Source organism: Raphanus sativus, chromosome 1, assembly GCF_000801105.2.
Source record: "Raphanus sativus cultivar WK10039 chromosome 1, ASM80110v3, whole genome shotgun sequence".
Lineage (NCBI taxonomy): Eukaryota > Viridiplantae > Streptophyta > Magnoliopsida > Brassicales > Brassicaceae > Raphanus > Raphanus sativus.
Window position 1 is genome coordinate 19441397 of NC_079511.1, and position 22347 is coordinate 19463743.

Consider the following 22347-nt stretch of genomic DNA (forward strand, 5'->3'; position numbering starts at 1 on the left):
TAGCTAATTGTACTTTAGTCTTAATAGTTTAGATTGGCGGCTCTGGCAACACGACTTTGTCAATACGATTTTTTGGGCAGGTAATTTCCTAATTGTGGTTGTGCGAATCAATGGACAGAGTAGTGCCTATATCGCTCCTTATATTTGGAAATTATCAAGCCTCGTTTGTCAACACGACTTTTTCAATACGATCGACCTCTTATTTACGAATAAACGGTTCAATAATAAAAATAAAATTATGGATATACTTTTTTTGAAATTTAAGGAAATACTGTTCATATCAAACTTTTTCTTTCACAAAGATGCACTATCAACCAAATTTACCGTTAAGTTTGATATTTCCTTTAATAATATGAGAGGCAATTGGAGATGGTATACTCTTACTGTTTTTTTTTAACATGAGCTTTTGTGTTAAGTTTTATGTTTTCAGTTCAAGTGCGCTGTCTATGCAGTCATTTACGAGAATCAAAGAACAAATGAAGAATTCAAGTAAAGTAAAGTACAATTCTGATCACACTTTTTACACTATTTACACAAGCAATGACCCAATGATAGTAGTAACTAAAGTAAAAGTCATTCCAACACAACACAGAAACACAAACCATGAGAAAGTGGAGAATCATCTCTGCTTTCATCACAGTAGACCCCTTTTACAACTTTCAGAGAGCCCTCAGAACAACTTTGCTTGTTGCATGAACGCCCTTAGCAGCTATCTTCAACGCACCACGAGCTTGATATAACCTGAAATTAAACAACAAAATGCTACATAACTCGACGCAGCTGATCCCAAAACCAGTTCACAGAACTTGTGTTTCAAAATATCTTAGAAACACCAGCAGAAAAATCAGTCATACCCTCCAAAAGCAAGTCCCCATGTGGAAAACGTGTAGAACATTTTCCCAGCATGCCATATATCCACTACCCTCCCTACCTTGCTCAGAGCACTAACTTCTTGTGCAAGAACTGCAAAAGACCGAGACGGCACTGTGCATAAGAAAAAGAACTTTAAAACGATTCAAAACTCTCAAAGAGAGTAAACTTACTCTTCTGAAGCTCTTCAGGTTTGAGAATCTGCGATTTGAAAGAAAGTAGACAAAAGTGGATATTGAGATCGAAGTAGTGAAATCCAAACACATGCTCAAACAAAGAAATACACTAGAATATACAATATACCTTAGCTTTGGGGTTTGACATGATGCATTTTGCTAAAAAGTGTGCAACAGCATCAACCACATGTTCCTCATTCACAACAATGTAATGGTCGTTATCGATAGCGCTTTTTTCCTCGACATTGCTAGGGATCATGTCGTCTGTCACCAAAACCCACCAGCTTGGTTCTTGGTGATCAATCTCTATAAGAACTTCAACAGTCTGCACATCATCTTCTGGAGAAATAAACCAAACAGGCTGGCTGAATTAATTACACATCATTTTGACAAGATTCAACAATCGGAATACTATTACCTGTAGGCTCTTTGAAGGGAAACTGATTTTGAGTTCCATTAGATAAAGCTTGCCTCAGACTTTCTAATCGAGCCAAGAAATCTCTCGAAGTAACCATCGATACAAGCCTCGCATAGATCTGTTTCGTAATTTCAAAAATTTCGTTATAAAATCCCTAAAAAAAAAGAAGTAGAAATCAATTTCGTTATGCTTACGTCTTTAGGGCAATCGTGAGATAAGGCAGCGGATTCAGCGAGAGTCTCAAAGAGCTTAAGATTCGCTTCAAGCAACGTCCTGAGACGGAGATTCTCTTGGCGAAGAGATTCTAATTCTCGATCTCGTGGATCCGTGATCGGATTTGTTGACTCGTCGTGGTTCTCGCCTTCGTCGCTGTGATGGTCGTGGTGGTGGTGTTGGTGGTAGACTTCCACGGCGGTCCACGCTACGTCCGCAACCTCCAGCACCGTCTTTGTAACCTCGATCGCGTGGTGACCCGCCATCTTGGGTTTGATTGATTGATGATTTTCTTCTTAGCCCTCGTCTCGAATTCTGGATATGATTTGATTCTGATTTTTCTTAGGAGACTACTTGTCGTTTACGTGTTTATAAACGACAAGCTACACATAAAATACTTCTCTTAGTTTTATTTTGGAAATACGATCCTTATCTATTACGTATTTCAGTTTTCTACCATTCGACGATTTCTACTAGGGGTGGGCGTTCGGGTACCCGTTCGGGTTCGGATCGGGTATTTCGGATTTTCAGGTATTTCGGTATAGGAGTATAATATCCGTTCGGGTATTTCTGAACTTCGGATCGGGTTCGGGTATTTTTAGTTCGGGTTCGGTTATTTCGGATCGGGTTCGGATATTTAGATTTTAAAAGAAATAAAAATAAAATTTTCTTTTTTAAAGTTTTTTATATTTAAAAATATAGATTTTACTTAACTGATTTTTTTTTCTTTTTATAGATTGAATGATTAATAGATTTGGAGATAACATTTCCAAAATAAAAATATTAATTTGGCTATTGTTTTTAAACTTTGGATGTAACTTTGATTAATATATGAAATAAAAAGTTTAACATGCATTTCAAATGAATATCAAATTATTTTCTCCATAATTATATCTATACTATATGATTTTAAAGTATGTCTAACATCAATATAAATATTTTAAATAAAATGAGAGATGTAAACTAGAAATATAAGGGTAAGTATACACATGTTCGGTTATTTTCGGATATCCATTCGGGTTCGGGTATTACCCGTTCGGGTTCGGATATCCAATCTCTCCTAACTTAATATCCGTTCGGGTATTTTACTACTTCGGTTCGGATTTCGGTTCGGGTTTTTCGGGTTCGGGTGCCACTTCGGATATCGGTTAAAGTGCCCACCCCTAATTTCTACCATTCTATCAATTATGTCTAGTCTCCTAAAATATTTTTTGTTTGTCGAAGTATTATTATGTTCAAGTTTACAGAAATTTCGATTAGAAATTCATAGATATAAAAAGTTTATAACTACACAATTTCCTAGTTATAATTTCTATAGTAGTATTAGTTTAAATTAAAAGTATACCCATTTACAAATTAAATTTTGTAAAACACAATTAAAAAATATTTAGAACTGTCATAAAATATGTATATATTTATGTTAAAAATATATATATATATATTTCAAATTTCTATTTGCTAAAACTACATTTAATTGCAAAAAATTCTTTAGAGAGAGAAAGTTAAGTGAGAAAGTGCTCTCAAGTAATCCCTAGTGGGCTTTAGTTTATGTTTTTGGGGATGTTTCTGGTTGACTTTTTTGATTAGACAAAAAAATTTCACACATTTTATTCCAAAAGATTCAGTACTTTCTTATTTAACTACTATATTCCACTTCTCACCCACTTGTTTTTGAGCATTAAAGTCTTGGTGGTTGAACATTTATTTTGAATCTGAGATCTGTTGAGTTTTAAGGCGAATTTCAAGATGTATGTGGCTATGGACAGAGCTCTGATGGCTCTTTCACTCGAGGATGAAGAAGAAGAAGTCCCCTTCACGATGCAGGAGCTTACGGGCTTCAGCTCTGCGGAGGAGAATGCATTGAGCATTATGGGGAGAGCTCTCAACCATGAATGCCAAAAAATGTCTAGTCTGATACTAATTATGCCGAGGATGTGGCAAAAAGAAGGAAGAGTTAGGGGAGTAGCCCTATCTCAGGAGAGGTTTCAGTTCATCTTCCAACACGAGTATGACCTTTTTAATGTGCGGGGAAAAAGGTGTTCAAACTTACAATGAGTGGGCTCTGGTGTTGGAACGTTGGGTGGAGAACCCTCCTGAAGACTATCTCCTGTACATACCACTGTGGATAAGGATAAGCAAGATCCCAGTGAACTATTACATTCAGTCGGCGCTTACGACTCTGGGAGAAATGATAGGAGCGGTCAAGGTGGTGTCTTTTGACCGTTCAAAACCCATAACTCAAGACTTTAATAGAGTTCAAGTGAGGTTCAATGTCGCTAAACCCCTGAAAATGGCTAGGGTTCTCAACATGGGAGCAGGGAAATCCCACACGATTCATTTCGACTATGAGAAATTGCAGAAGCGATGCTTCACTTGCAAGAGGCTGAACCATGAAGAAAGCATTTTGCCCTGTCTTGGTGAAGAAACGTCAAGATGAAGCTAAGATAAGGAGGAACAACATATTGGTGGAGATAAGCAGACGATCTCATGTTCTGTCTCGGAATGACCCTATGTTTGGGGTTTTAGAAGAAGCGCAAGTAGGGACGGATCCCCTCACTGGTCGTCCCAAGATTTCTAAGGAAGTGCTTGAGGAAATGCGAAGGTTTCTCATCTCTGATATGAGTGAGGATTTGACGATCAAGATTGACAAAGTAAAGAGATCTGTCAGAGAAGCTGAAAGCAATCCCATCTTGAGGCTGGAATCGGTTCCTATCATCACTGCTGATCTTAACAAAGGGAAAGGTTCAACTTTTGAGTATGGTAACAAGGAGTTGGAGCGAGCGAACTGGGATCTAAATGTTAACTCAAACAAACTCATGGCAGCATCGATAAGAGCCAACAAGAGTTTTTTTTTGTGTTTGGTGAACCTCTAAGCTCAGCAGCGGAGACAAGAGATGACTCTGAAGGAAGCTTCTACGGTACTCTGTCTGACTGTCCAACGGTGCTTAAGACTGGTTTTACGGAACCTAGTTCATCCGGGGCAGTTAGCTAGGAAGAGGGTTAACGTGAGGAGAAGACCTCCAAGAGCGCAAAGACAGAGAAATCAGTTAGCTTTACTCACTGCCAGTGGAGATCAGAGCAGCCTCAGAAGAGAGGGGAAGCAGGAGGTGGGTTCCAGGAAGAGAAAGAAGACCGAGGAAGGAGCAGAGGTTGGCTCTATCAACAAGGCGCAATGCCTTCAGGTGGTCCCGCATGAGGGATCGCCCTCTTCCCAATGAGCATTGTCAGCTGAAATTGTCAAGGCTTGGAGCGGCCTCAAGGTTTGAAAATTCAGAGAGTACGGGAGATACATCAAAACTTTTTCCCGGAGATTTTATTTTTGATGGAAACAAAAAATTGTCGGAACATTTTAGTTGATTTACAAGTTTGGTTGGGCTATGACAATGTTTTCACTGTTGATCATGTTGGATTAAGTGGTGGTCTAACTTTCTTTTGGAAAAAAACATAAAAATGGATGTAAAATTTGCGGATAAGAATGTCATTGACAGTTTGGTTCAGTTTGGTGAGTTTACCTTTTTTTTATCTTGTATTTATGGAGAACCTTCTGATGTTGGACGTGAAGTGGTTTGGGAAAGGATTAGTAGATGGGGCTGTCATAGAAAAGAACCTTGGTGCATAGTTGGAAATTTTAATGAAATCTTAAACAATGGAGAGAAGACATGGGGCCCTAGAAGATCTGAAGCTTCCTTTAAACCTTTCTCGGAGATACTTCAATGCTGTGAAATGGAGGAGTTTTGTAGTAAGGGAGACAGATTCACTTGGGGCGGATGGCGTTAGAAGAAGTGGATTCAGTGCTGTTTGGATAGAAGTTTTGGGAATAAAGCTTGGTCTATGACATTCCCGGGATCTAATCAAACTTTCCTAGACAAAAGAGGGTCTGATCATAGGCCAGTCCTTCTTAGATTCTATGCTTCTAGAGATACTTTCAAAGGTCAGTTCCATTTTGATAAGAGATTCTTTCGTCAGCCGAAGGTTTCAAAAGAAATATAGAAAGCTTGGAGAGGAAGGAATCAGAATGGGAACAACAATGTAGGCACAAAAATTGGCAAATGCAGGGCAGTGTTAAGTCGTTGGATCTTTGTTGGTATGACCTTTTATTTGTTGTGAATAAAGTAAGCAAAACTTTTACAGTCACAAGATGTGGATATTGGGATTGCTATTGTTCAGGTGCAAAGACTTGTTTCTTTCAAGAAGCTACAAAGAAACCTACTTTCAAGAAGCAAATATAGAAGCTGAAAAGGTCGCTACAGATATGATGATTAACTCCGGCTTTTCACTGAAACCAAAACGTGCTAGCAGAAAAAGTTACATCATGATGAAGAACCTGAAAACAGTGAAGAAAGCATAATGCTAACACCAGAAGAACATTTCAGAGTTGATTACTTCATCAAAATTGTGGATCAAAGTTTGGCTTCCCTGGAGACAAGGTTTGATCAACTTCAAAATTATGAAAAGATTTTTGGATTTTTTTTTTTACTTGCAAAAACTCAAATCTGCAAGAGATGATAGTTTGATGGCTTCTTGTGCCAATATAGAAACTTATCTAAAGCATGGTGTTCACTCTGACATTGATGGCAATGATCTGTTTATGGAGTTGAAGCTTCTGAAAAAATGTTTTACCAGAAGAAATAAAGAAACAAGTTGAGGTATTAGATTTTTGAAGATGGAAAGATGTTATCCAAACACATGGACTGCATACCATATAAATGATGATTATTCCAGTTTTAGTTGCTATAATAGAAGGAAGTTTTTCAAAGTTAAAACTCATAAAATCATATCTACTATCGAGTATGTTTCAAGAAATATTGAATGGATTACCGATATTGTTGATTGAAAGAGCTATGGTTAAAGAACTTGACTATACATATTTGATAAATGGGTTTGTAAGTAAAAGTGCAAGAAGAATTATATTTAACAAATAACTAGATTCTGACCCGCCCTTAAAAAAGGGCGGGTATAAATTTTGTTTTTATTTTTTAAAATTAATTTTTATATTTAAATATAATTTAAAAGCTAATCTGAATTATATATATGTTAAATTTTGTTAGTTAATTATTAAAAATGTAGATTGTAAATAACTGGACATGAACCTATTTCAATAGAATAGATAACGAAATGGTTTATTATTCATGAAAAGTGAAAATTAACCCCAAAAAAAACCTAGAGAGTAATCAAGATGGGTACAACACACGACATCACATTTTTTAATATTTGAATTGGAATGAAAAATATTATAAACAAAAGTTAAATGTATGAGATCTCGTGTGCTTTTTTATGTAATTGTATAATTATTTATGCATTATTTAGACAGTTAGATTTATTAGCAAATAAAAGAAGTTGAAAAAAATATGACAAACGACAGTTAGATTTATTAGGAATCGTGTGTTTTTTAGTTGTATAATTATAGGCATGTTATTAGGTAGTTTAGATGGTCTTATTTTCATTTCCTAAACTACTCTTAATGAGTTTTAATTTTTAAGACAAATTTGATGGCACAAAAAGTAATATACTAAGAAAAGTCAAGGGTAAATCCATAAAAGGGATCCTGATTTAATTATATTGATGTATCTAATCTATTAATTTAGGGATTATCTACTATTTGAAGTTCTCATTTAAATTTTGGACTCTTTCATAGTTGTTGCTAGAATATATCATGCCTCCTATACAATGCAACCTACCAACTTAAATTAAACCAAATCTTAACCAACATAGATTAGTTAAACCTAACCAGTAACACTTTTATAATATTTTTGGTTAATCTCTTAATATAATTAGATCATATAAAACTGAACCATTCTTAAATCAACGAGTTCCATATCATTCCAGACATAAGAAAAAAAATATCCGACTCATTTACAACGTAAGCATACAAAGACCGTGTATGCTTATGCTCATTAATCTTCCAAAACCAAATAATTGTGGCATAGACCAACATAGACTCATGTTCGTATCACTAACTTTACTTCCATATATTTACTCTTCACCTACATCATATCACAACATACACAGTTCTGCAAGAACATGATTTTTTTTTGTTCAAACAACCAAATAATGGTGGTATATGGTCAGTAGATTTTTTAAATATGTTTTTTTATATATTATATTTTACGAGACTATGTGTATAAGTTTTTTTTTTGAAAAAGGGCATAACTATGTGTATAAATTAAAAGGTAAAAGGTGTGACAAGACAAATTATTATACTAAAAATGAAGAAAGATTAAATACAAACTAATAACAAGTACAACACATGAATGGATGTTGAAGCGGTTACTCTTGGTAAAAAAGTTTTTTTAACTTTTGTATATGGTGATCCGGTACAAAAACTAAGGGAACAGGTATGGGAGAGATTGACACGGTATGGGTTGGCGAGATCGGACCCATGGTTTATAATTGGAGATCTAAATGAAATCAGGGGCAACCATGAGAAAGAGGGAGGAGCGTTACGGAGTGCCAATTCTTTTATTCCCTTTAATGACATGATAAGGAACAGTGGGTTACTCGAGTTTCCGGCACGAGGAAACAAAATGTCGTGGCAAGGTAGGCGAGGAAAGGGTAAGGGAGCTTTTACAGTCAGATGTCGTTTGGATCGCGCACTAGCCAACGAGGAATGGCATACTCTTTTCCCGGTTTCGTATACAGAATATTTAGGAATGGTAGGGTCGGACCATCGACCGGTGGTTGCTTTTATTGAAGATAAAGTTCGTAGAAGAAAAGGGCAATTTCGTTTTGATAAACGATGGATTGGGCAAGAGGGTCTCTTGGAATCAATAGCCTCTGGATGGAAGGAATCGGGTCCAGGTATACCAGAGGATATAGTCTCAAAAATTAGTAACTGCAGGCATGAGATTGCGGCTTGGAGGAAAAATAACCCACCCTATGGAAAGGAAAAAATTGCGGAGCTTCAAAAAGCATTGGAAGAGATACAAAGTGATGATTCAAGATCACAAGAAGAGATTTTTGAGGTTTCTAAGAAATTGCAGGATGCATATAAGGATGAAGAAGAGTATTGGCATCAGAAAAGCAGGAATATGTGGTATTCATCAGGGGATCTAAATACTAATTTCTATCACGCACTTACAAGGCAAAGACGGATTCGCAATAGGATTGTGGGGCTCTATGATGAGACCGGTACTTGGATAACGGATGCGGATGGAGTGGAGAAGGTAGCCGTGGATTACTTTGGGAATCTGTTCACGACTACTGATCCTTCCAATTTTGAGAATTTCCTGGACGAGGTAACACCAGCTATCTCATCTCAGATGAACCAACGTCTTCTCCGGGTAGCAACGGAGGAGGAGGTGAAACAAGCTTTGTTTATGATTCACCCAGAAAAGGCACCGGGACCGGATGGAATGACTGCTCTTTTTTTCAGATTTCTTGGCATATTATAAAGGATGATCTGGTGGAATTGGTTAATAGTTTTTTAACTACAGGAGAGATGGATCCAAGGTTAAACCTTACCAATATTTGTATGATCCCAAAAACGGAAAGACCTACAAGGATGACAGATGTGAGACCCATTAGTCTATGTAATGTGGGATACAAGATTATATCAAAAGTGCTTTGTGAGAGGCTGAAAATATGTCTTCCAAGACTTATATCGGAAACACAATCGGCTTTTGTACCAGGGAGGTTGATTTCAGATAATATTCTGATTGCTCCAGAGATGTTTCATGGCTTGAGGACAAATAAATCTTGTCAAAATAAGTATATGGCGATAAAAACGGATATGAGTAAAGCATATGACAGGGTGGAATGGGATTTTATCCAAGCACTACTCAATAAGCTAGGTTTCGACACACATTGGACAAAACTAATGATGGAATGTATTTCTTCGGTTCAGTATCAGGTATTACTTAATGGTCAACCAAAGGGTCTTATAACCCCACAAAGGGGTATTAGGCAGGGGGACCCGCTATCTCCATATCTTTTTATTTTGTGTACAGAGGCTCTGATAGCGAACATTAAGAAAGCGGAACAAGGAAAACAATTGACGGGAATGAAAGTAGCGAGAGCTTGCCCATCAATATCTCACCTGCTATTTGCAGATGATAGTCTTTTCTTTTGTAAGGCACAAAGAGATGAATGTGAGACTATTCTCAGGATTTTAAAGGAGTATGAGGCAGTCTCGGGTCAACTGATAAATTTCCAAAAATCGTCTATTCAATTTGGGCATAAGATTGAGGAATCTAGGAGGCAAGAGATGAGGGATATATTGGAGATTCAGAATATAGGAGGTATGGGGTCATATCTGGGTTTACCAGAAAATATAAGTGGATCTAAGGTACAAGTATTTGGATTCGTACAAGATCGTGTAGATACAAGAATAAATGGGTGGACTTTTAGGTTTTTTACTAAAGGAGGAAAGGAGGTGGTCATTAAGACGGTGGTTACGGCTTTACCAAACCATGTAATGTCCTGTTATAGACTACCACAAACTACTATAAAGAAGCTTACGAGCACGGTTGCAAAATTTTGGTGGAGTCCTGGGGGTAGTACGAAAGGAATGCACTGGAAATCATGGGATAAGGTATGCCTTCCTAAGGAGGAGGGAGGTTTGGGTTTTAAGGATATTTTGAATTTTAATACGGCAATGCTTGGCAAACAACTTTGGCGTCTTATAAATAAACCGGATACTCTATTCGCCCGAGTATTCAAGGGTCGGTATTTCAGGAACGCTTCGCCCCTGGAACCAATCCGTTCTTACTCTCCATCATATGGCTGGAGGAGTATAGTATCTGCTCGATCTCTGGTTAGCAAAGGACTAATTAAAAGGGTGGGAACAGGTTCATCTATTTCAGTATGGAATGATCCTTGGCTCCCAACCACTCGCCCGAGACCTGCAAACAAAAATCATCACAATTTATTTCCGGAACTTACGGTTGACTCTCTTATTACTCCAGGTTCTAGGACTTGGAACTCACAAGCCATTAGGGCCTTGGTGGATCCATTGGATGCGAATATTATTGAAAGTATACCTCTTAGTAGGTTTTGTATAGAAGATAAGGATGGCTGGCATTTTACCAACAATAGAAAATATACGGTTAAATCAGGATATGAGGTGGAAAGGGTTTACCCTGACAAAGAAAAACAACCAGCTTTTTATGGTACGACGGTAGATGCTTTGAAAGCTTTTTGTTGGCAGGTTAAGTGCCCACCAAAGATAAAGCACTTTCTTTGGCAGATTGTATCAGGGTGTGTCGCGGTTAAAAAGAATTTAAAATCCCGGGGAATGCAAGGAGAAATTAATTGTGATAGATGTGGGTGTGCTGAGGAATCTTTGAATCATGTATTTTTTTAATGTCCTCCAGCGCGGCAAATATGGGCATTATCGACTATACCAACAAATCCAAATGTTTTCCCCTCGGAATCATTGTTTACTAATATGGATCATTTATTCTGGAGAGTTCTACCCAAGATGAATGATCATCAGTTTGCATAGATACTATGGTATATCTGGAAAGCAAGGAACAACAAGGTTTTTAGTAACGTGGATGTGGATGCCAGGGATACACTGACGTTGGCTGAAACGGAATCTACTATGTGGGCTGCGGCCCAAGATTTGACTATCCGACAATCCATACCACCGCAAGTACATCCGCCTCCCTCAATTCCAGGGAGATGGTGCTTCGTAGATGGTTCGTGGAAGGATAAGGACTCTTACTCGGGACAAGGTTGGTTCAGTACTCTAGAGGGTTATGAGGGCTTAATGGGGGCACGAAATGTTCGGGCAAGTATGTCTCCCCTGCACGCGGAGGTGGAAGCATTGATTTGGGCAATGGAATGTATGAGGAATTTACGTCAGTTTCAGGTTACATTTGCAACGGATTGTTCTCATTTGGTGAAGATGGTTTCAGAACCAGAAGAGTGGCCGGCGTTTGCAAGTTATCTGGAGGATATTAAGAGTCTACAAAGTAGTTTCCATAACTCACAGCTCATTCATGTACCAAGGACGACAAATACAAAGGCGGATCGTTTAGCACGCAGTGCCAGACAACAATCGTCTTTTGTCATTCACATGGATGCCGAGCTACCAGTTTGGTGTACAGAATCAATATGAGTCTGTATGTTTGATGACAAAAAAAAAAAAAAAAAAAAAAAACAAGTACAACACAAATTATAACACTATTAAATTCTATATATATTTAATAAAATATTATGTATATGTCTAATATGTATATATATATATATATATAAATGTTACACAAAATATATATATAATATTATATACACATATTATATATACCATATATTATTAATTGAAATTTGACAAATCAATTTCCGCCCTTTAGGGCGGGTCCTAATCTAGTTCATATTTATGTTTGTCTTTTGATATTGTTTTGACATTATTGTTTAAGGTATTTTTAAATTAAGTTATGGGGCCAATTTTTTTTTCTCGCTTCTAGTTTAGTAAATGCCAGGACCGGCTATGACCATATTATAAAAGAAAAGCACGAAACCCCTGTGGAAACCAAACACTTTTACTCCAAGACTCCACTCTCCTTCCTATTTTTAGATTTGCTCCCAAATTTTGAATGCTGAGAAATGATCCTTGTATGTGTCAGCTGAATGCTTCCAAAGAACCACATCGCTGCCATGGTCATCATTTGGTACGTGTTCAGCTAATATACGAACATGCAGTGTGTGAAAATATTGAATGAAGTGTTGCCTCGTAGGCCTTGCATGTTCCGCGACTCCAACATAATGAGCTCACATAGCACTAGTGGTATCAATGAGTTTTCTATTTTGTAACTAATCACCAAACCACAAAATGGAGTATATCCAATTCTATTTGTTTTCTTTAGTAAACCTGAAACCAAATAAAAATTCAATAGAACAAAATATAAAAATAAAAATAATTGAAATGAGAAATGTTTTTATCACAATTCTTTTTTTTTCTACTGTAGTTTCCGCCAACTGAAATTAGAAAGTTAACACAATAAAATTAACAAAACTCAAAATTATGTAAAACACATAATATCCGATTCTATTTGTTTTCTTTAGTAAACCCGAAACCAAATAAAAATTCATTAGATCAAAATATAAAAATAAAAATAATTGAAATGAGAAATGCTTTTATCACAATTCTTTTTTTTTCTAGTGTAGTTTTCGACAACTGAAATTAGAAAGTTAACACAATAAAATTAACAAAACTCAAAACTATGTAAAACACATCATATCCGATAAATTTAAAACAAAAATACATCAAACCTGATAAATTATAGAAAACAAGGACGAGCATAAAATAGACAAGTATAATAAATTAAATATATGAGTTAACTATTCATCTAAACATATATTCGATTTGGGTATTTATTCGAGATCAAATTCAGATTTAAAATGGAGCTTTTTGCAAAAGTGACTCAAAACTTGAAGTCAAACAGAAAATTAACATTTTCTTTTGATTCATTTTTTTTGGGTTTTTAACCCCACACCTCCATTTAATCTACGAAAATGCCATTAATTTTTTATTTTTTTTTGTTTTTCGAAAATGGCTTCTTTAATGTCTCAACCTCATATTCTTCAAGTATTTACAATATTGCCACTGCCATGAATAGTGGGAACAACCTTGTACGAACTGTTTGGAGCTTTTAATGCCCTTTAATGCACGTAAATCTATTTACACTCTCTCTGTTTCAATTGTTATGAACTAAAAACAACATTTCTTTCACTTTCTCTCCATATTCATCCAAAAAACTCAAGCTTTTGATTCAAAATATGGGCGATGGTTGACAGAGCCATATTTCTTTCGTTTTGACTTACGGTTGCTTTCGTTTGAGGTTCTTGGTGGTTGGAGAAGACCCTGTGTGCAAACGAAGTCATCTCACCTAGTTTAAGGTACGAATTTGAATTTTTTTCAAAATCTGTTCGCGTAGAAGACTTACAAGTAAGTTATCTATATGTAGAAGACTTACTGATGAGTCTTCTGGTCAAACGGACGACTTAAACTAAGTCGTCCAGCTTTGTTTGTTGAAAAAAAACACTCCAGACGACTTATATATAAGTCGTCTACGAGAAACAGGCTAGTTTTGCATTTGACCGAATCGGTCAGATCTTTGACTATTTCTGGACGACTTATAATTCAGTCGTCTCTGGGAAAGTTAAAATTTCAATATTTTATTAAACTAGACGACTTACGTGTAAGTCGTCTTAGGTTAGTTTTGTAATTGAAAAATAAAACTTCATAATTTAACTTTTACCAGACGACATAATATAAAGTCGTCCCGTCAGAAGACTTAATTTAAAGTCGTCCGGGGAAAGCAAAGTCGTCCAGAATTTTTCCCAATTTTCTGGTCAAACCTTGTTTATCCCGGACGACCTTAAATTAAGTCGTCTAGCTGGACGACTTTTAGTTAAGTCGTCTGGAGAAAGTTAAATTTCAAGTTTTATTTTTCAATTACAAAACTAACCGAGGACGACTTACATGTAAGTCGTCTAGTTTGAATAAAATATTGAAATTTTTACTTTCCAGAGACGACTGAATTATAAGTCGTCCAGAAATAGTCAAAGATCTGACACGATTCGGTCAAATGCAAAACTAGCCCGTTTCTCGTAGACGACTTATATATAAGTCGTCTGAATTTTTTTTTTAACAAACAAAGCCGGACGACTTAGAATTAAGTCGTCCCTTTTAATTTTCAATTGCAAAAGTGACCTCTTTAGACGACTTACCTTTAAGTCTTCTGGACGACTTAATTCTAAGTCGTCTGCGATAATGTTTATTGAACTTCTTCATTTTCTCTATGTTTACTAATGTGTTTTATTTTGAATATTTGCAGATGATTTTTAAGTTACATGCAGTGTATGGAGAATGGTTGTTGAGAGATTTCCGTTGGGATTTTGTGGTTGATGATCTCAAAGGAGCAAGATTGTTTTTATTGAATGAAGATTCAACACATGCTGAACTTGTTGCAATGGCTCAAGAAGATTATAACCTGGACATGAGATCAGTGACTGTGGAGATTAGCTACTCATTACCAGCAGAAATGATGATGACTCCAGGCAGTCCTCCCATTCATGTTACAAGTGATAGACAAGTTCGAAACTTGCTCGAGATACTCAAAACGCACAGAGTATGTCTTTGTGTATCAAGCCGCAGCAAGGTGGAAACGGTTTCAGAGAAAAGAGAAGAAGCTGGTGAATAGGAAGAAGATGTTGGTGATAATGATGAAGCTGGTGAATGGGAAGAAGATGTTGGTGATAATGATGAAGCTGATGAATGTTTTGAAGATGTTGGTGATAATGAGTCTGTTGAAGATGAAAATCAAGATGGGGAGGAGGAAAATGGGGAGGAGGAAAATGGGGAGGAGGATGCTGATAACACTATTGTTGCTGAAACGGATCAGAATGGTGGAGATTACAGTCTTTATGGAAAGGTTCAAGATGAGGACGAGGAAGATGATGATAATATTTGTTTTGAAGAAATTGAAAAGACATATGCTAAGACAAATGCTATTGAAGGAGGAAAATCGGATTGTACCAGCATCTATGTCAACCAGAGTTTTGTTAGCAAGGATGCACTGCTTTCAGAGCTGCGGTTGACAGCAGTGAGGGGTAGGTTTTCTTTCAGAATATACAAATCATCAAAAACTCTCCTTGTGGCAACATGTCGGGTTAGCGGTTGTGGATGGAAGATCAGAGCGAGTGTGAAACATGGGCCAAACACGTTTTGGGTAACAAAGTATGTGGAAAAACATTTATGCTCAATTGGAGACCGAATCGCTCAGCGGAGACACTGTACTCCAAAGTATGTTGGTAGTCTTTTCATTGATCGTGTTGGAATCATTGATGGGATAACTCCACAGCATATCACTGATGCAATGAAGAACATGTTTGGCATGACGCTTGATTACACCACTTCATACAGAGCACTGTTATATGCACAAAAATTGGTGAGAGGATCAGCAGAAGAAGGGTATTCGCGTCTGCCTTCATATCTCGAGCAAATCTCCATTGCAAATCCTGATTCTATCACGGCTATAGAACTTGATTCTAAGAAAAGATTTAAGTATCTATTTCTCTCTTTGGAGCTTCTATCAAAGGTTTTAAGTATCAGAGAAGGGTCATTGTGGTGGATGGAACTCACCTAAGTGGAAAGTATGGAGGTGTTATGTTAGTTGCAGCCGCACAAGATGGCAATTTTCAGATATTCCCATTGGCTTTTGGGATCGTGGATGCTGAAGATGAACCTTCTTGGGAATGGTTTTTTACAAAATTGGCTAGTTGTATATCTCATGACAAGCCTCTGGTGATAGTCTCCGACCGGCACGCGACCATTAAAAGTGCGTGTGAGAAGGTGTTTCCTTGGGCAACCCGAGGAATATGTTATTATCACCTTCAAGATAACATTGTCAAAAAGTTTAAAGGGAAACATCTCATGTACTTGGTGAAAGGGGCTGCTTATGCGCACACGGTTTACGATTTTGACCGGTACATGGCTGAGATACGGAGTGCAAACCCGGAACTTGCAACGTATTTGGAGAAGGCCGACGCCAGGCTATGGTCAAGGGTTTATTGTAAGGGGAACAGGTTCACCAGAAAAACAAGCAACATCGCTGAATCTATTAATTCCGCACTGAAGCGAGCAAGAGGATTTCCGTTCCTGCTGGAGTTCATAAGGCAGAAGTTACGAAAATGGTATTGGAAAAGGAGACAAGATGCTTTGAGTCTCCCAACTGAACATAGCCGGGGTGTTGAATACTTGCTTGCTGTTCGATCAGAGATAGCGGATATGAAGACGGTCGAACCAATTGATGGATGGCGTTTCTTTGTCAAAGGTGGCAAAATGGACTGTGTGGTTGATTTGGAACATGTAAAGTGTGATTGTGGTGTCTATGGAGTGGAGAAAATACCTTGCTCTCATGCTATAGCTGCTGGAACACATGCTGGTTTGCATATCTCCACACTTGTATGTCCACTTTACTCAAAGAATCATTTGTATGCAGGATACTCAGAGAATATATATCCTATCGTGTCACAACATATTGAGGAACGAGAATGCTTTCCTCCAGACGTAAAGCGTGGTCCGGGGAGACAGAAGAAATCAAGATGGCAATCTTGGTTGGAGCTATCTAGGATGAGAGGACACAAACCCAGGAAGAAACACAGGGCACGGAGATGCTCAAACTGCAAGGAAACTGGCCATACGAAACCACAATGTACACAACCAGTTGACTAGTTGTCCAGACGACCTAAATTTAAGTCGTCCAGTCTTGATTACCCGTCCAGACGACTAATTCTTAAGTCGTCCAGAAGACCTTCTACTATCCCTTCAAGTGTATTTTTTTTAGACGACCTTTTACTAAGTCGTCCAGTGTATTTTATTTTTAGACTACCTTCTACTATCCCTTCAAGTGTATTTTTTTTAGACGACCTTTTACTAAGTCGTCCAGTGTATTTTATTTTTAGACTACCTTCTACTATTTTTAGACTACCGTATTTGTAAGTCGTCCAAACCTACCAGACGACTTATTTGTAAGTCGTCCAGCTGGAAAACCTTCCAGACGACTTATTTGTAAGTCGTCCAGCTGGATCCAGACGACTTATTTGTAAGTCGTCCAGCTGGAAAACCTTCTAGACGACTTATTTGTTAGTCGTCCAAACCTACCAGACGACTTATATATTTACAAATCTATACAAAGACAAGTTCAAATAAATCATACACAAGTTAGAAAATCTATACAACGACAAGTTCAAATACAAATACACAAATCATACACAAGTTAGAAAATTATACACAAGTTAGAAAATCTATACAAAGACAAGTTTAAAGCCATACACAAATCTAATTATACATGCCCACGAACATATCACCATCCTCATTCTCTTTCAAATGCTGATCAACAAGCTCCGTCCATATAACCACCGCCATATTATCCCTCATATTCTTCACATTGGACCTAGCAAAGTCTTTAGGGCTAAAGGGGACCCCAAGAGCATGACATTCAATGTACTTTAGAGCGTACACGCCACAATCACCATTGTTGGCCGTGGGTACATCTTTCAGCCGTTTCTCATATGTGTATCGCTCCAACCCGTATTTGACCCTTCCTTCGTCGGTGTCTGCGCACTCAACAAGCAGATAAGGGACCATCTCGAGAAAAGGCTCCATTATCTCATCCCATGCTTCTGGTATGGTACATGAAGGTATGCTGTCCCAGACGACTATGTGCCTGTTAGGGATCAATATCCAAATAGCAACCCAATGTTTGTTGTTCAAGTTCACTGGCGCATAGATATCATCAATGTCCTCCCCCCACTTCTTGTTTGATTGGCAAAATGAAGGCATTGATCCGTCATAAAAACTCGACGCCCCACCAGGTAGCATTCTTCCTAAACCTTTGTGATCAGGTTGCGATGCTTTGAAGAACAGATACTGGTCTCTCCAAGACTGGTAAAAGTTGTGATCCAGGAAGCACATTCGCTCGCTCCGGAAAGCTTGTGGGTTCTCCTGATACCTCTGCCTCAGCACATTAATCCAAGCATCCATATGCTGCATATAAAATAATACAAGTTAGAACCTTCCAGACGACTTTTATTTAAGTCGTCCAAACCTACCAGACGACTTATTTGTAAGTCGTCCAGCTGGAAAACCTTCCAGACGACTTATTTGTAAGTCGTCCAGCTGGAAAACCTTCCAGACGACTTATTGGTAAGTCGTCCAGCTGGAAAACCTTCCAGACGACTTATATATTTACAAATCTATACAAAGACAAGTTACCAGACGACTTAAAGATAAGCAGAAGACTTACTACGTCTTCCAGCCATCCTTTGGGTGTCCGGAGGATGTGATACCACCAAGTTGGTGATGTACGTGGTTTGTCCTCATGCTTAGTGAAATAATGACTGCAAACAAAAAAATAATCAGTTTTGGTAGACTAAATCAAGCTATTATGGGTAAAGCAATCACTTACGGATCAGTTTTCAACCAATCAGCGAGCTCCTTCAACTTAGGTCTGTTTAGTGTGGGAAATAGATTATACTTTGCCACTCTAAGGAGTTTCTTTCTCTCTGCCGTATAAGGAGATATCTGCGTGGGAGCAGGTTTCTTCGTTCGTTCACTCCTTGCACGCACAGAAGCAGTGGGAGCTGTTTTGTCCAATACAACCAGGCTCGGTTCTGAAACTGGAACGCTCGGTTGTTGATCGTTGGAAGCGAAGCTCGGTTGTTGATCGTTGGAAGCGAAGCTCGGTTGGTCAGTGGAAGTGAGAGGAACAATCTCTTTGGAGGTGACACCATCTGCTTTATCCTCCGGCAAGATCTTATATACCGAGATCGCCTCATCTGCTGTATCCTCCGGCAACAATCTCTGCAATAAAAGTTGCACACAAGTTAACCCTGGACGACTTAAATAAAAGTTGTCTGGACGACTAGTTGACCACAGACAACTAGCCGTCCAGACAACTTTTATTTAAGTCGTCTGGACAACTAGAAGACCCTGGACGACTTAATTCTTGTTGGGAGAGGATTTGATACTAACCTCTTTGGGCAGAGGAGAAGGCTGTTTCTTTTGAGGAGTAGGCTGTTTCGTTTGAGGAGAAGGCTGTTTCTTTTGAGGAGTAGGCTTTGCCTTTTGAGGAGTAGGCTGTCTGGTTTGAGGAGTAGGATGATTGGTTTGAAGTGTAGGCTGATCCTTTTGAGGAGTAGGCTGATCCTTTTGAGGAGTAGGCTGTCTGGTTTGAGGAGTAGGCAGAATGGTTTGAGGTGTAGGGGTAGGCTGTTTGTTACTAACCCCGGTTTCTTTGGCTTGAGGGGTAGGCTGTTTGTTACTAACCCCGGTTTCTTTGGCTTGAGGGGTAGGCTATTTGTTACTAACCCCGGTTTCTTTGGCTTGAGGGGTAGGCTGTTTGTTACTAACCCCGGTTTCTTTGGCTTGAGGGGTAGGCTGTTTGTTACTAACCCGGTTTCTTTGGCTTGAGGGGTAGCCTGATTGGTGACACCAACCTTCTTCTCCACAGCTTCCAATCTATCGGACATCTTCCTAATCTCCCTGATGCACTTCTTAAACCCATCTTTCATCATTTCAACTACGTTAGAGGTGTAGGAGTTGAACATATCTTCCAACTCCTCTCTGGTCACCCAACTAGCCTCTTCTCTAGCCTCTTCTCTAGCCTCTTCTCTAGCTTCTTTAGGAGCCTCTTTAGGAGCCTCTTTACGAGCTTTCTTCCGAGGTCTCTGATTGTCTTCCTCCTCCTCCTCCACCTCCACCACAACCATCTCTTTGGCTCTTTTCGATGGAGTCACAACCTTACGTTTTGTACCAGTGACTTCCCAGCAATCCATGGTCCACTTCCACGGTCTCCGATCATACATGACTTTAATGATGTTCTCCGCGGACACGTCCTCAACCTCAGAGTCCAATTTTGGCCACATTTCACTAATGTCCTTCTCAACAAAGTTGATCACGCGAGTCTGCAGTAAATAGAAGAAGAATCGAGTTAGATATTTGAAACAAAATACTAAATAGACGACTTAATTATAAGTCATCTACTAAGTCGTCCAGCTGGACGACCTTCCAGACGACTTATTATAAGTCGTCTACTAAGTCGTCCAGCTGGAAGACCTTCCAGACGACTTATTATAAGTCGTCTACTAAGTCGTCCAACTAGAAGACCTTCCAGACGACTTATTATAAGTCGTCTACTAAGTCGTCCAGCTGGAAGACCTTCCAGACGACTTATAATAAGTCGTCTACTAAGTCGTCCAGCTGGAAGACTTTCCAGACAACTTAATTAAGTGAAGATGGAAAGGTACCTGACTCAAGATAGCAGCTTTCATGAATCTGCGGCCTCTGCTGCCCTCGTAAGCCAGAATCGGTGGAAGCGGACTGTTTGGACTGTTTTCTCTGGGACTACCAATACTAGCACCCATTCCCGGCAGAGCTTCGTACGCCCAGACCTGAAGAACTTGTATAAACCCATCCACGGTGTAACAGCCAGTAAGATCTTTGTTCCACAAAGAGTCCATCAGTACCTTAAACGCGACTCTCCCCCATGGATAATTCTCAAACCGTTCTAAATCCATCACTAGCCTTGCCAGAGTAGCTCGTGTAGCGGTTGAAAACTTTCTCCCTTCAATGAATCCAGTGAAGATGGAAAAGTACGCGAGCCGCTTGCGATCTTCCGTGGACCAATCCCCGCATCTCTTCAGTGTATCTATTATCTGATCAGTAGTTGGCCCAACTTCCAGATGAACTCCCATCATCCCCCAGAAAGAAACCATCTCTGGGGTAACTTCACATTTTGGTGTCTCAAGGTCCTCGATGTACTCGCAGTTTAGACCAGTGATCATTTCAAACTCTAACAGTGAAAACCTCAAAGGTTCTGGACCAACGAGAGACCACATCTTGTACTTCTTCTTAATGTCCAGCTTTAAACAGAGCATGTGGTGAACCAGCCTTGAAGCCCAACCAAATCCCTGCTCCTTGAACTTGATGAAAACTCCCAATCTCGACTCCTTGAGCTCTTCAAATTCTTTGTTAGTGAGAGCTCCCTTAAGAGCAGTATGCAACCTGTTGTTATCCGAATGATACGAAATGCTATGTTGGGGTTCTGGCTCTTCCCCTAATGTGTATAACCTACGGGGGAGTTCTGGAATATCCATCATTTTGTCTGCAAAATAATCAAAGACAACAATAGAAGTCAGAACACAAGCTAAATCAATCACGCCTTAATTGTTACTCCAGACGACTTAGTAGACGACTTAAATATAAGTCGTCTGGAAAGTCGTCCAACTGGACGACTTAGTTGACGACTTATATTTAAGTCGTCTGAAAAGTCTTCCAAATGGACGACTCGTCTACTAAGTCGTCCAGTTGGAAGACTTTCCAGACGACTTACTTACAAGTCTTCCAGTAGAAAAATTTCAAGCGGACCTGATTAGTCGCAGAAGGAGTTGGAGTACTCGTCATTGTGGTTATAGATCTGAAAAAATAAACGTCAAACGGTGAGAATGAGTAAATTGATAGAGACAACGTTTTATGTTTATCTTTTCCTCGAGATTGATGACTTACCGACGTTAGGGTTTACAGAGAAACGGCGCTACGGTTTACAGAGAAGAAGCGGCGGCGCTAGGGTTTAGAAGAAGCGGCGGTGCTAGGGTTTAGAAGAAGCGGCGGTGCTAGCTAGTGTTTAGAGGAAGCGGCGGTGAGAACGTTGGTGAGCACGGTGGCGAGGGCGACGGTTTGTTCGGAAATAGTGGAAGCGGGGGCGCTAGGGTTAGAAGAAGCTGCGGCGACAACGGTGAGAATGAAGTGAGATAGATAGCCGACGTTGAGAACGATGGTTTGTTCATAAATAGTGGGAATTCGAATCGCCTTTGATATCGCCGGTGAGAGAGAACTGTTAGGGTTTCTGAATTTAGCGGAAAATGAAAAAAAAAATCACCTTATATATTGGGTAAATAATCCGGTTAGCTTTAAAAGTACATTGGTAAACTTTAAGGTTTGGTCCGGTTTAGACGACTTATTCTGGCTGATAATGTACATCAGACGACCTAATATTTAGTCGTCTGTGCACAGAAGACTAAATATTAAGTCGTCCCAGACCCTAAAATGAACCCCTAAACTAAAATGACTAAATTAACTTACTAACCACGTTATAAAATCAAATTATACTTCAATAATGTTTACTATACACAGAAATGAACACGCTTAGGTAATTTTAAAAATTT

At 38.7% G+C, this 22347-nt stretch overlaps 2 protein-coding genes and 1 pseudogene across 3 annotated transcripts; 1 reads left to right on the forward strand and 2 right to left on the reverse strand.

The window, feature by feature from the left end:
* Positions 1-470: 470 nt before the first annotated feature.
* On the reverse strand, positions 471-2015 carry LOC108813851 (uncharacterized). 2 transcript variants are annotated; one of them, XM_018586562.2, is made up of 6 exons: positions 1659-2015; positions 1465-1582; positions 1174-1385; positions 1044-1071; positions 855-963; positions 471-741 (listed from the first exon to the last, which is right to left on the reverse strand). In XM_018586562.2, exons 1-6 carry the CDS (start codon positions 1941-1943, stop codon positions 660-662), a joined length of 834 nt encoding a protein of 277 aa, XP_018442064.1. In that variant the 5' UTR covers positions 1944-2015; the 3' UTR covers positions 471-659. The 2 variants fall into 2 exon arrangements, with proteins under 2 accessions (XP_018442064.1, XP_018442082.1); XM_018586580.2 differs by having other exon boundaries at positions 1174-1382; positions 1659-2007.
* A 1408-nt stretch (positions 2016-3423) lies between these two features.
* On the forward strand, positions 3424-4895 carry LOC108847174 (uncharacterized). Its single transcript, XM_018620365.1, has 4 exons — positions 3424-3713; positions 3808-4094; positions 4204-4437; positions 4552-4895. Exons 1-4 carry the CDS (start codon positions 3424-3426, stop codon positions 4893-4895), a joined length of 1155 nt encoding a protein of 384 aa, XP_018475867.1.
* Positions 4896-17461: 12566 nt separating this feature from the next.
* Positions 17462-21397, reverse strand: LOC130500702 (uncharacterized; annotated as a pseudogene).
* Positions 21398-22347: the final 950 nt, after the last annotated feature.